The sequence below is a fragment of the Lissotriton helveticus genome, chromosome 1_1 (assembly GCF_964261635.1).
Source record: "Lissotriton helveticus chromosome 1_1, aLisHel1.1, whole genome shotgun sequence".
Classification (NCBI taxonomy): domain Eukaryota; kingdom Metazoa; phylum Chordata; class Amphibia; order Caudata; family Salamandridae; genus Lissotriton; species Lissotriton helveticus.
The window spans coordinates 1,882,323,663-1,882,338,924 of record NC_136057.1 but is presented as its reverse complement, the minus strand read 5'-3'; the positions used below and the strand labels follow the sequence as shown (position 1 = coordinate 1,882,338,924).

Below are 15,262 nucleotides of genomic sequence, written 5' to 3'. Positions count from 1 at the left end.
CTGGTTTTGGCTGGGCAAAGAGCTTCTCTGCCACAGAGAACAAAGGATTAGAAACTGAGGAGGAGTACTATCCCTTTGCTGTCTGGGTTTGGCCTGCAGTGACTGTTTCTGGACAAGGACTGTGTGTCCCCTGCTTGAAGACTATATCCAAGGGCTTGAAATAGAACTTTCCTCCTGTGTTGAAGTCTCAGGAACACAAAGACTTCACCACCAGGTCCTCTGAACTTCCTTGCTGGGAGTTCTGACCTGCTAAGAAGTGCCTGCAGCTGCTTTGGACCTCCAGAGGCTGTTTTGCTGCTGAGAGCTGGAAAAGTAAACTCATTCCGCACTCTATTCTGACACATCGCCAAAGAAATTGATGAAACGCCTGCCTGCGCTTCGAAATTGTTGCATCAAGTGCACCGATCTACGAAGTCTGAGATCACTGCACTAATTCCGACGCAGGCCCTGCTGTGCAGCTGTAAGAGGCAACACATTGTGGGACCGCGGCAGGAGAGAATGCAGTGCCGCCGCATTGAGAACCAACGCATTGCTGATCCTTGCACATCTCATCTGGGTGCCACTCCGGAAGGATCACCGGGTTCGCAGTAAGAAACCGACCCATCTCCCCTTCAATAAGGAACCGACCCATCACCGCCCCTGCCGGGCAGTAAGGCATCGACTCCTCACCTTATCTGGACATAAGAAACCAACGCATCACCTTCCCTGCGACAATTTTTGTTTGTGTGTGTGACTCATCCAAGGTACTTTGTGTGAAGTCTCACATCTGCAATTTTGCTTTGAATAGAACTATTTTTACCTATTAAGTCATATTTTGGTTACGGTATTGTGGGTTTTCGTTTTGGTCTTGTTTGGTTTAGATAAAGATTACTTATTTCTAAACTGGTGGTGCCCAATTGTAGTATTTTCACTGTATGACTGTAGGTGTTCACAAATGCATTACACACTGCCTCAGAGATAAACCGGTCTGCTCGTGCCAAGCCACCAAGTGGTGAGCATGGTTATTTTAGAATTTTATCACCTTAACCCTGACTCGTAAGAAGGGTCCCTACTTGGACAAAGGTGCAAACCATTGCCAACTAGAGACCCTCATTTCTAACGGGACCTAAAATGTATCCCCAAAATATCAGGGGGTGAACTTTAAATATTTTTAGCAATGCAGTGAAGAGAAATATTTACCCAAATAAACCACCAGAGTGCTGGCTATTAGTGGAAGATGTAGTGTCCGTGCAATAGGAGATGGCACCCTACTCTACGAACAGAGGACGTGGCCCAAGGTTCCTGAATTAGTCATATGGAATGTGCCCATGAAATTATTCCATGCTGTGTCAGTGACTTTGACGTGCACCAGCAGTATTCCATGAAAGAGTGCAGATATTAGGAACACATGCAAAGTCCTCAATAAAAACCGTCTGTATTGGGCAGTAGATTAAAAACAAAGTATTTATTTATGAGGAGATGGCTCGATCAATCTGTGTTCGTGATGCTGGCAGTCCCAGATAAATGCAGACAGTCCATTTATTTTAGTGGGTTACTAGACACACTTGGGACCTAATGAGCTTGTTCACACAACTAAATGTCCTTCGTCAAAGAATGATGTAGAAGATTGTGGGCAGTCATGTGAAAAGTTAGATGAAGTGTGGAAAGAAATTTTTTCATATCTGGATGTCCCACAACAAAGTGTTTTATAAAGGATATATGGTGAGAACACGCTGGGAGCCACATACAGGGTGCGAGTGAACTCCCATGAAGGAGCGCAGAGGCTCAGGAACGCGTCGGCAAGGACTAAGAAAATGCAGGCCGATGTGCTGGTTTTTCGGGAATAAAGGTTTTGTGAACCCACCTGTTGGAGGAGTGCGTCCTCATTGCCGGGCAACTTGTGTGGATGTATCTATATCTATATCGTAGGGAGACAGTATAGGACTTTGTGAGTTCACTTTCTGTGTCCACATGATCCTCTAGCACCGGAACCTATTGCTACAAGGAAAGCTGTATAAGTGTTTTGTTTTCTATGTGGGCATTAGTCTTTGGAGGACGAGGTTAATCGAGATTCGACTAAATGGTTAGGGTGTGGAAGTAAGTTGAGTGGGCATGGGAGTATATTTTTAGATTTTGTAAAAAAGTGGGTTATCTTGGATGCAGCTGTAATGCCCTTCTGGGTCTTACGATGGAGTAATTCAACCTTTGAGTACCGATTATCTTGATGGTACAGTTTTCAGCTGCATGTCTCAATGTTTTTTTAAGTGAGATCCAAGAAGGACCTTATCTGCCTTTCTCAACCCCATAAGTACTGTAAACAAGAGCTTAAGGGTAAATATCCACTATAAACTAAACAAAAGTACTTTAAAATGATATTAAACGATAACATGAAAAATAATTTAAAACCGAGATTTTTCCAACTGTAAATCAGCCGATATGCTGTCCTTGGATTTCTAGGAAAGTGTTCCTGGCAAAAAACAAAGACAAAACCTACTTGATGTCAAGTTAAGAGAAAGGGGAGCCTCAAAACCTAAACAGAGGTGTGGTCGACCTCTGGGTGAAGACTGGCTCTGGCGTGACCTGCACAACGGGATCATGGTGACACCAAGTAGCGCTTTGGGGGTCTGGCTCCTGCCCTCACGTTGGCGACTCACAGGCACAGTGAATTGTCCGGCCTGGAGTTCCATTTGCAGTCCAAGGCGTCCTGTACAACGAGGATCGTGGTGGGGTTAATTAGCACTTTGGCTCCTTCTCCCATCAGCTCCTCAACGGTGCAGTTATGTATGGGGCCTTGAAAAAGGCCCCCACCCAACTGCAGTTAAAGGGGTCCAATATTTACTTTATTTTACATGGTTTAGTTGGCATGATTTTTCCAAATATAGGGCATGTGGACCACCGTCCTTTAAAGTTGGTCAGAGTCCCTTCAGTATTTGGTTCCCCTGTACATTATAACTTCTGTTAAGACTAGCAGGAAAAGCAGGCTGCACTTCTGTGGCACCTCTGGGCATGGTGGTGCTCCATCTCGAGGCATCTCATGTGGTAAAACTTGCTGCAGAAGACTTGTTAAAGACTGCTCCAGCGGAGCTTACCTCTAGCTCGGCTCAGAGAATCCTTTGTCTCAAAGGGCCACAAGGGTGGTTGTAAAGACTACAAAGCCAGCCTCCTACTTTTGTTTCCTACCAAACCGGCATTCAATTTCCACTTTTCCAGGGCTCTCCAAGCGAGCAGAGGCTGGTATCAGGGACTCTCCTGGAGCAGCTCCCAAGGCTCAAGTATTCATCCATTAAAGGCCTCCCTCCAAGCATTAGATCCATCAACTTGTTGATTCAGTTGCCACCCTAAGTACAATGGGTATTCCCAGACTGGGCCCTGTGCACACACTGCAGCTACAATCCAGCTACAATCCAGCCATTACCTGGCTGAGCCAATCATTGGGGCGAAACTGATTCTGGGTTGCTTGTTTTCTGGCTCGGGGAAGGCCTGGCAGTTTGAGCTGGACTGTTCAGATTGGAGCTGGGTGAAGGCTGATTAGCATATGTCAGAGTCCAAATTTAAGTGGCAAGGTGGGGGTGAAAACGATTGGTTGGGATGTGGCCCCAAGAGATTTCCAGTGTCTGGGATATTCAAGCATTTCATCCATCACCTTGTTGCATTTATCCAAGTCAAGGCACAAAGTGCTGTAATTTAATTTAGAGACCGTACGGAGTCCAGATTGTAGGATGTTTCTTGGTTATGTCTGCAGCTTTTAGCACTATGGATCACCGTGTTGGGTTGAATAAGATATGCACAGCCAGGCCAAAAAAATCAATTGTTCCTTTGTTCACAAGAGGTCTACAATTTTGTTATCGGGCCCTTACTTCATCAGGAACTTGAACTCTCATGTAGAGCTGCACAGAGCTACACTCTGCCAGTTCTTTTTGATATCTTCTGGTCCAACTGTTTAACATCTTTAAGAATAGTTAAGTGGGGGGGGGGTTATAGCCTTACACATTTGTATAAAATTCCTTCAGGGTGTCCCCAGCGTAGGTTATCCTCTTGGTACCAAAGGGAGAGCTAATTTTCTATTGTGCACGGTTAGTCCTGGCATCCTTGGTGGTCTTCCCCAAACATTTTGTTTTTCACCTCTCCATTTTGCTGTCTTTTTGTTGGCCTAGATGACTAGAGCTGATTAGCAGTGGTAAAGTGCTCTGAATTACATGTGCTTCTTCCCTAAATGTGTAATTGGTGTACACCTGATTGACCAATTTAATTTACTTGTAAGTCCCTTGTAATATGGTATACCATAAACCTAGGCCCTGTAAAGTAAATGCTACTAGTGGGCCACAGCACTGATTGTGCCACCCACAGAAGTAGCCTTTCAAACCTGTCTCCGGCCTGCCACTGCAATGCCTGTGTAGTGTACTGCCACTTTGACCTGGTACTTAAATGTAAACTACTTGCCAAGCCTTAAACCTTCCCTTTTTGTTACATAGATCACCCGTAAGGAAGGCCCTAGGTAGCCCCGAGGGCAGGGTGCTATGTAAGTAAAAGGTAGGACATGTACTTTTGTGTTTTGCATTTCCTGGTATTTCATTTTTCACTACTGTAAGACCTACCCCCTCAAGTTAACATTGGCAATTCCCTTATACATTATTAAGTGGTAATTGTAGATGTAGCTTTTTCATGTTTTAGATCTTTGAGTTGGTAATGATGAATCCTTCCTGTTGGTGCAGTTGGATTTAACCTTAATATTTTAGAAATGCCACTTTCAGAAAATTGATGTTTCTCTGCACTTACTGCTGTGTGCCTGACAGCCTGTCTCAATACATTTCTGGCTTAGGTTGGGTAACCGCTACATTTGTGTATTCCCTCTATACAGCCACAACACAGGACACTCCTGCATCTGCATTCTGATGGGCCTTCCTGGGGTAGGAGTAGCGCCCATTCCACTTGAATAGGTAGTGTCCTGCCCCCACACACAAAGTGCTGATAACCTCCCACAGAGCCTTCAAAACAGGACTGACTTGAAAGGGATCCTTGTGTTCTTCAGAGGGTCCTTTGAAGTCACCCCCTACGTCAAAGGTATTTTTGGGTACAAGTACTGGGGCTCTAACCCCCTAAAATCAGACCCTTGTGGGACTTGTAACCAGACACTGCTAGCTCTACATCTGCACTTTGTCAGAACTGCAGTGCTGCAAAGAGGGACTGCCATTTTGCTAACCACTTTGCTGTTTTGGGCTGCTGTGTGCTGCAGGAGGGACTGCCACTCTGCGATCTGCCTTGTGTACTGGCCTGCTACCTCTTTGCTGTGCGAATTACTCATGTTTTCCAAGGGCTTGCAGGCGTGCCCTTGTTTAGTCCCAGGGCCATAAAAGACTTTAAATTCCCCTGACGGGCCGACAGGGACCCTACAACGTTTGATCATTTCGCTCTGACCTTCAACTACTGACTATGAAGAATCCGTGCTCAGTTTTGCCAGCCAGCAGCGGAAATCTTGCTAGTCTAATTCTTCACCGCAGCTGCCGCGCCTTTCATTATGGCTCCACCTCATTGCCCTAGTGGAGAGGGTTGTGTACTACAGTGCAAGGTTCAGACTATCTCTGCTGATTGGGATAATAGCAGTGGTGGTTGAACACCGGAGCCTCAGTGCTTCACGTTTCAGACTATGCATGCCTCACTCACACAGCCTGCCAACTACCCCCGCTCCAAACTCCTGGATTGACCCAGGCATTTCGGGCTCCTGTATCTTGACACCCCCGACAGGTACTGTTCTGCCAACTAGCCTCCCTTGCGGCTCCCCTGCACTGGAGCATGGCCAGAGTAGTCCACTGACCCCCTTCCAGCCCATTTGGCTCTGGGGGGCATTGTGCGTGATATGGGGCAGTTGGCTCCATGGAGGGCCCCCAATTCAGAATTCTATTGTTAGCTTCCATCTATCGTGAATGCATATGAACCGTGAAATATGTGGAGATCCCAGAGCATTGTATTTTGCTCTTATGACTGAATGCACATATCCTGAAAGGTATAACTTTCATTTTTATCATTTTGGTCTTGTTTTACTGATCATACAGAAAGCTATTTTTAGAAACCTTTCTGGAGACTTTGTGGTGTATTCATTGTTAGTGTGTGTGTATTGCACAAATACTTTACACATTGCCTCTTTGGGGTAAGCCTGACTGCTCTCTACCAAGATATCAACGGGTGAGCACAGATTATCCTTTAGTATGAACTAGCTTCTCCTGACTAGAGTGAGGAGTCCTGCCTGGCTTAGGTGGGTACCTCAGCCAAACAAAAAATTTAATTTCTAACACCAATCCCTGATATCTTCACAAAGGTTTCAGGCTCTTCTACAGTGGAAAACTGAGGCTTTGTTTTTGATGCTGGTATTGTAATTTATTTATAGTAAACTTACTATCCCGAACAGGACATTAAAGCACTTTGGGTTACGGAGAAGTGTGTGACTCTCAAAGTGAGGGGGGGGGGGGGTGGAGTCCACTCAATGGTTATTAGTTACTGATGTATATTTTTGGTTACTGAGATAGTCTTACACCCTGAGGAAACTGACATTTGTCTTCCAGTTTCTAGTGGTGGATGAAGTTAATAGGAGTTTGGTGGGACTATTGAAGTGAGTTGAAGTGGAAAAATGAGATGAGTAAATAAGGTAAATTAGATATTGTGACAGTGGAAGGAGAGGTTACTCAGAATGTGATTTATGGGAGCTAGATGAGTAGATAGCCTGGAAAAGACCAGACTGCAGGAATGGTTACTCAGGAGAGTTAATGACCTGTAGGAAGAGGTATGTTTGCTTTCTTGAAGTATAGTAGAGAGAAGGTAGTCCGGCTTGTGACTGAGTGATTCAGTTGGAGGCCCTAAGGCTAAGGATGAGGATGGAGTGTAATGAGCTATTCATTCAAATAGAAAGGTACAAGAGCAAATCATACCTAGCTATAAAGGTCCATTTTCATCCTGGGTATTTTGGCATATTGGATTGGTAAAAAAATGGGATGGGCTGCAATCTAGGTAAGTATAAAGAGTAGAAAGCTGTGTTGAAAGTTGATTACTTGTGGACAGGTGGCGATATGTTTTTGGTTTGACTGGTTTTGATAGTCTGTTTTATAGATCTGGTACATTGAGATGTTAAACTCTAGACCATATTAAAAAAACAAGAACAGAGTTCTGTGCTATGTCTGGATAGAGAGGCCTTTAGGACTGTCCTGTAAGATTTAGAAGTGTGGGTAATCTCTGGCGTTTGCACTCATTATTCCTTTGAATATTTGAGACTGATTTGAGTGGTATGTCGTTCTCCCAGTTAGTCGCATTTACTTGTAAAAAGGATTTAATTGTCCTTCAACCCTCCACTAGAATCAGTGCAGGAGCACCTAGTTACCAACTTTTGAAAGTAGACCCAATACTGCTGTTGTGGTTGGGTAACATTTTCTGATTGGAAAAAACAGATTAATGGCAGACACTGCTACTAGGCCTACTGATCCCATAGTCTGCATAGTGTGGAGACTTCAGTCCTAGTGCTTTTCATGTGCAAGCCTTTTCAAACCCTAGTGCAGTGTTTCCCAAACTGTGGGTCACGACCCATTGGTGATTCGGGAGCTAATGTTTGTTGCGAAGTCCAAGCAATAAAGATGCCGTAAATGTTGTATTCTATATTGCTAAATTTGCTGCACTTCAAAGAATTCAAATGTCAGGCTAGGTCTTCTGCCAAATAGCTGCTTATGTCTTTTAACATGGGGATTGGTGTTTATAAACTCCTCTCACTTTGCAATCAGAAAGTAAAGTGAGTTATGACGATCTTGCAGAGGTACAGGAATGGTGAAATGAAGGCCTGTAAGATTTTTTTTTTAACACAATGTAAATACCTGAAGACAAACTGCACATTCAGGAGTGAGTTACAAAAATAATGTGCTCTATTTTTGCTTTCTTAACTGATGGAAACAAGGATTTTAATAGGATCAAATAAAGGACTTTTACTTATGATGCACTAATAAGAACTATGTACTGAAACCAGATTTCCACACTAATTTGTGTGCTATATAGTTGTATCCGTAAAACTGGATGTTGGACTTGGCCCTTTTTGCAGGGTCATTCCCATCTCTCTTGGCCTTGACTCCTCCTATTTTTGCTGGATTCATTTTTGTTGACCTTGGCACTCTGTGCTTTTATCACTACTAACATGCTTGCTCTCTCCTTTAAACGGGTTAGATCGGCTTGCATCCAATTAGCATATTTAATTTACCTGCAAGTCCCTAGTAAAGTGGTACTACCTGTGCCCAGTGTCTGTAAATTAAATGCTACTAGTGGGCCTGCAGCACTAATTATGCCTCCCTCTTAAGTAGCCCTTTTAACATGCCATGCAGCCTGTGTAGTTTAAACTGCCATTTCGACCTGGCTAGTTAAACGATTTGCCAGGCCCAAACCTTCCTTTTAATAAATGTTAAGTCACCCCTAGGGTAGGCCCTGGACAGCCCAGGGGGTAGGATGTGATGTATTTAGAAAGTGGGACATGTCCTTTTAAGTTTTGCATATCCTGTAAGGGAAAACGCTTACATTTTGTTTTTCACTACTGCAAGACCTACCTCTCCCACAGGGTAACACTTGAGTTAACTTACTATATTTTACAGGTGTAACTTCCAAATGGGACCAGGCTACCATTTCGTGTTTGATTTTAAATTACAATGGCACACCAGAGTTCACCCTGAGTTAGGATTTTAATTTCCAAGTTCAAAAATGACAGTTTTAGAAAGTTTGCATTTTCTTACCTTATCCATTTGGTGCCTGCATCCTGTCTTTTGGTCACATAACTGTGTGTGTGACAGTTGGGCTTTGTGTATTCCTCCTAGACAGCCACAATAGCGATCTTAGATGGGAGGGAGGAGCAGTGTCAGCCCATTAACACATGAATAGCCTGTGTCCTGCCTCCACACAAAGGGCTGCATACCACCTGTAGTTAGCCTTGAGCCAGGGCCAGGAATGCAGGGCACCTGTGCACTTCAAAGGGAAACCTCTAGAAGCTCCCCCCACTTCAAAGGCAGAACTGCCTATAAGTAATGGACCGAAGGCACCACAACTTCAGTACACTTCTGGACCCCTGAATACTCTGTCCTTGTAGCAGGACAGCAGTCCTTCCTGACAGATTCACTGCTGCAGTAAAGTAATTGCTTCCCTGCTGTGCTGACCTGCTGCTTCTTTCCTAGGTGAGAACATGTACCTGTAAGTTTACACTTGAATCCAAAACTCCAGGGTCACCCAAAAGGCTAGTCTGCTGGATTCCTGATCTCATTCTCCGTGATATAAAGGCATCCCAACCCTGGACCCAGCAGTGAGGTCTGTCCCCTACCCCCCTCCAAGTGGGGCCCGTCCGGTCCTGGACCCTTGGCATGGCTCATTGGAGCTGAATTCAAGCTTTTGGACTTTGCGACCCATTTGCACTGAGACATCACTGATTATATTAAAATTCAGCGCGATGCTTCACAGCTGCCTCTCCTCACTACAGCTTCTATTGCTAGTAGGGTACCTCCAATGCAGAGCTCCTGCGATGTAAATCGTGGGGTCCACCCCTCCCCCCCCCCCCTTTCCTGTCTCGTGTGGTCCACCCCTCCCCCCCCCTTTCCTGTCTCGTGTGGGCGCACCCCCTTCCTGTCTCGTGGGCGCACCCCCCTTCCTGTCTCGTGCCCCCCTGTCTCAAACACGCCTCTAGCCACAGATTTGAGAAGGTAAAGTTCAGCAGAATGCATTTTTGTGGAAATACAATAGATTTCAAACTCCTAGGAACACATTCTCTCTAAATACCTATCCATGGATGTTTGTCTGTTAGTAGAAATACCTCTCCTTTCTAAAGTAAATGGTTGTCATTCAACCTACGTGTGGATGGAACGATATATGCAGTTAAGTCACTGTTGTACTGATGGTCTCACTCTCCCTTTCTTAAGACTGATACGCCTTCTCCTATTGAAGTGTCTTGCGGGCACATTTTATATAGGTGCAAAGACCTAGCCCCTACTGCTAAGGTGTTAATATTTAATCCTCATTCAACAGCACGGTCACCAACTGATTCACTGGGCTACACCCGCCCCGCTCCCCCGGCAAAGGAATGAGTGAGGTGTGTAGTGCCCAGAGGAGGGTCCCCATGCTGTAGATTGCAACGATTGAGGCTTAAACTAAAAGTGCAAGAATCACTGCTGTGGGATTTAAGTTCTTCTCAACCCAAGATTCCCCTGACTGATTCATGGAATTGTGACATTGCTAAAAGTAATGTAGTGACTCGTTTTTGGTGGCTCTAGAGAGTATTTAAAGGTGCAGTTCTTGTGAGGAAGTGAATTGGTCTTGTCGGTCTGCCTTTGCTGCTGCAGAGTTAAATGGTTTCAGTCCTGGAAGTAGGTAGTACTCTCCCACTATACCACTGTTTTAACACTGAAGTGGAGGAGCCTAGTCCTTCAGTACGTCAAAGTGCTCCTTCATGCCAACCCTGGTCTTGGATGTCTGTGCTAACTCTTCAATAAATCTAGTTTTTAAGATGCAAGGCTGGGGCAGTGCCTGTTCTAGTCTCAACACCTTAGTAATCTGTGTACACCAACACACATCAGTGTACTGCAACTGAATTAGCAACTTATTATCGCACATGCATGTTACTAGTCTTTATAGTTGGCATTTTGCAATGAAGTTGAATGTGGTCTTACTTTCTGTCTTTCAGTCTGGTGATCGAGTGATGGTACCTCCAACCATGTCTGAAGAAGATGCTAGCAAGAAATTCCCCTGCGGAGTCTTTACCAAAGAACTTCCTTCTTGCAAGAAATACCTGCGTTACACTGCTCATCCAAAGTAAAAGACCAGAATTGGAAGAACCTGGTGGCAACAGTTGCAAGGCCTGGATTCACTAACCATGGATTGAGTGTTCATCTGAACCACATGAACATTCTGCAGCCCACCATCATATTTTTTTTTCTCTTGAAGGGGGTGGTTTATGTAATTTTGGTTAATGTGACATGGACTGTCTTGAAGAGGAACATTGAATTGGGCTGACTGGAGTAAGTCACCAGGGAGCATATGCCTTTGAAGGAGTGATTTTGTGGGTGTGAGGAGTGTTTGGGGACAGGGTGCCATCTTGCAAGTTCTACAGCTGCTTTTGATTGGTGGTAAAGCACTTAACACTATGAAAAATAAACTCCAAAAGGAAGTGGCTAGATTTTTGGACTGACTTTTCACAGCATTTCTACCCCATTCTTTCTAAACACTTGCATACAAGATGCACCACTTTTAGCTCTCCCTGCTCCGATCCAGTGAATTAGGCGTAGCCCATTGGGTATTCTTGAAGCTTTTAGAAATGTGCAGGTTGTTCTATAACCAGGAAAAACTATGCTCTGACAATCTAAAAATGTGGCATTGGTTGCCTAGCTTGCCACAAGAACTGAACTGGAACTTTGAGCAATATGATGGTCGGCTGTAGCATTAAAATTGTTTCCTGTTCAGATGTGCATCATGTCATTATTTTTTTTATTTGTCAAGAGGGTGCTGGTGGGATAGCCACAACGTAAATGTGTCCTAAAATCTATGAATAAAATATACCTCAATAAAAAAAATTTATATCCTACATGGATTTTTTTTGTTTTCCCCTTAATGAGCTACTTCGTTACGTTTTGGTATCCCCTTAACTGGTAGAGACTCTAGATAGCCACAGATTCCTTACCTTAGAATACTCCCCAAGCTTCAGACAGGATCCAGAAACTCTTGGTGAGCAGTACCCCTGTGGGCGAGTAGGTGACAAAGTTTGGCTCTGAGTGATGTCGTCCACCTCAGAAGTGATGTTCTGTGCCTATATAGGCACCACCCCAACATGCTGACGTCAGTTTCTTCGACTATCCACACTAAGTGCAGGGCCACGAGGAACACTGACTACTGGTGTATGAAGCTAGGGCCCTTGGAGGGGTTAATCCTTAACACTATGCATCCAGTTACTGAGCAGGCAGGCTGGGAAGGTCTGTAAAATCTGCACTGGATAGATGCTCTACCAGATGAGGCATTACCAAAGGTAAGTAACTTGGCATCCAATAGACGTCTAGCTGCAGATTCTTTTCCTTAGAATAGATAGACAAGCAATACCTCCCTTGAGGTGGGGCTTAAAAACTGATTAGACTAAAGTCTTGGAAGGACTGAACAGGCAAAATGATAGTCCTGTGGGACCTGAATGTCTAGTCAGTGTTTTGTAAATGTTTGCAAGGAAGCCCACGTTGCTGCCTGACCGATATCCAAGAAAGGAACCCCATGAACTAATACAGTGGTTGCAGCTTTGTCTCTGGTAGTGAGTGTGCAAACCTTTGTTAGGTTGCTTTTTGTCCAATGCATAGCAGATCTTGATGCAGAGAACTATCCATCACTAGATGGTCTGCTTCTACACTGCCTTTCCTTGCTTCGACACACCCCACAAAGAGTTAATCGTCCACCTGGATCTTGGAGTACGATCAAAGTGGAACACTCTTTGGGGTCAACTGGTGGAGTCTCCTTTAGAGGGGTGAGGTGGAGCGTTCAAGATGGGCAGAATGATGGGCTGGGCTACATGCTGAGGAGTGACTCCCTTCAGTAAGATGGATGCTCTAGTTCGAAGAACCAATTTAAGGAGAAGTTAAAATGTGAAGTATGTGCAGATAGTCTCTGCAGCTCACGGACTCCCTAGCAGAGGTTATTGCCACTAAGGCATTTTTGATGGTCAAAAGCCTGAGTTGACTGTTTTGAAGTGGGCCAAAGGGAGCGCACATCTGAAAGGGGAGGACCAGGTTGAGGTATAACTAGGCCATAATAAAAGGCGATGCTGGGAGTATGTGCTGAAGATCTTTTACAAATCTATATACAATACGGGATTTGAAGAGATGGTTGATCTGGCAGCTGCAGAAAGAACCTTTTAACGTGCTCAAAGCAGAACCCTTCTGAGCTAAGCCAAGGATAAACATGAAAAGCTGGCAAAGGGGTGCAGGTTTATCTGTACACTATGCCATGAACTTGCTCCAACGGCAGGGGAGGCATATACAGTCTTGGTAGAGGGATGCCTGACTGCCAAGGTAACATTGCAGACTTTTGGCAGGAGGTCAAAAGTGTTCGCTGCTCAATCAGCACTCATGAAGGCGAAGCATGTTTGGCTGCAGCAACTGAAGATCCTCCCTAAGAGGCAGCCTGATTGGAGGGCCCATGCTCAACTGCTTGGTGCCAGACTCTCAATCCAGAGCCACAATAACTTTGGACCCAGGCGTTCGTTTAACTTGATCCCTGGGCAGGAGGGGTATTGGTGGCAAAGTGCACTGTACAAGAGATTGAAGCTCCACTCTAGACTAAGTGTCCCTGAGTGAGGGATGCCTTGGAAACGTCCGCTCGCAAAACTGCTGACACTGCATGTTCTTGGCAGAGGTGGACATATCTAACCAAGTAGCTCCCCGCTCTTGGAAGAGACCTTGCGCCACCTCGGGATGTAGACAGTTTGTGATTTCTAGGCATTGATGGCTACGTGTGTTTGCGCTGGGGTTCAGGGAGCCCACCATGTGTTTATCCACTAGGGATAAACCTGGTGTTCCAGCCCTGTCCAGAGCTTGATGGAGGGTCCACGACCCCACTCTCCCTGATTGTTGCAATACCACTTAGTGAAGGTGTTGTATGTGAACACATGTACCAGCCGTCACCATGATTCAAGGAAGAAAGGCTATTCATTCCAGCAGGGTTGCCCAAAGCGCCAATAGATTAGGAACCTGTATTTTGACACCGACTAATCAGTCCTCTGAGGTCCACCTCTCTCAGATGGCCACCCCAGCCAAAGAGTGACGCTTTTGGCACTACAGTTAGCTCTGGTAGACCAAGGGAGAAGGGTCTGCTACTGATCTAATCTCTTAGCCCCCACTGCACATATTTTGAAGTTCCCTCCGAGATCTGGACCATGTCCGCGGTTCTCCTGATGGTGCTTCCCCTGGAACTGCAAGTCCCACTGCAGAGCCCATGTATGCTAATGAGCATGGACCATGCTGGATGCAGGAGAGCATGAGGCCCAACAAACTTAAGAGAATTCTCACACAAATCCAGCATAGAAGTTTAAACATTGGTATCCTAACCAGAGTATCCTGGACTTGCCACTTGGGAGGAATGAAAACAAGCATTTGCAATGCACTAGGTCTTGCATTTGAGAGTCTGAGATTGGCAATGTAAATGACCATGCTTTTTATTTGTTTTGAAAACCTGAAAGTGGTGCATGAGCATGCACTTTGTACTTTCAGTCCTAGTTTACGAGAATAACCAAGACTGGTAGTCAAAAAGAGGTGCATCTACCCATTACTAGTTGTCATTAGATCTAGGCCTGGGTGTTTACTCTTCCTTTTGAGTTGTGTAGTTTTTGCCATTCACCACTTTAAATACAAGTTCAAATATATGAATACATAAGGCACTTACAAAATAAAACACTGAATACTAGACCTTTAAGGATAGCTGTTGAAGGCTTTTTAGTAGAATCTGGAAAGAACAATGGCTGGGCAGGGATGTATACATGCTGTGGATATTATCAGAGCTGTACAGTGGGTGTATAGTCTATCATCCACCACCTACTATGAGTTTACAGATACACGAGTAAAGCGTAACCGAACTAAGCGACAAAACACAAACTAAAAATACAAAACCGAGTTGAATTTAAAAGGTGCTAAAGAGGCACACACATGATTTGGTGATGTACAGCTGACAACCACACTCTAAAGTAACTGTGGCGGATCACTGGGCTGCACAATAAAATATTTGGGAGCACAACTAGACCCTGGTTACTGGTGCCTGCTGTATTAATTGCAGCCAGGCCATGTTATATGTGGGATTTGCTCCCAGACTAGCAGTTGGCAGAGCTCATTGCTCATCTGCAGTGGAAAGGTTCATTGGCCCAGGGGAAGCCTGGAGTGAATAATATCAGCCTTTTCCAGCGACTAAGTTTCAGAAACACAGCCTTGGCCTTTACTATGAAATTCATACAGTACTTACCCCAGACACTTAAGATTTCCTGGTAACAGCAATTTTAGACATGGCCGACATTTGTGATGCCCCTGCTAATCTTACAAAACCCTGCCAGGACTGTGCCTGACCTCGGAATAATGCAGGGGAAGAGACATGGTCCGAGAATTCCAGACGTCCTTTTGACATTCCCCTGAGTTCACTTGACCCCTACCCGGACATCAGAGTTCGAGCATTTTGTCTGACGTCCGGTGGAGCTGCTCTGTTCAGCTAATTGAAGAGATTGGCCTTGGTTTATCCCCTGACCGTCACCTGCCCAACTGGACACTGTTGC

At 45.0% G+C, this 15,262-nt stretch overlaps 1 protein-coding gene across 1 annotated transcript in view; it reads left to right on the top strand.

Annotated features, from left to right (window-relative positions):
• PRDX6 (peroxiredoxin 6) overlaps positions 1-11,435 on the top strand; it is an 81,236-nt gene extending 69,801 nt beyond the window's left edge. Inside the window, exon 5 of the mRNA XM_078642335.1 lies at positions 10,661-11,435. Coding sequence (XP_078498461.1) covers positions 10,661-10,792 — 132 coding nt within the window. The 3' untranslated portion in view covers positions 10,793-11,435. The remainder of the gene's footprint in view (positions 1-10,660) is intronic.
• Positions 11,436-15,262: the final 3,827 nt, after the last annotated feature.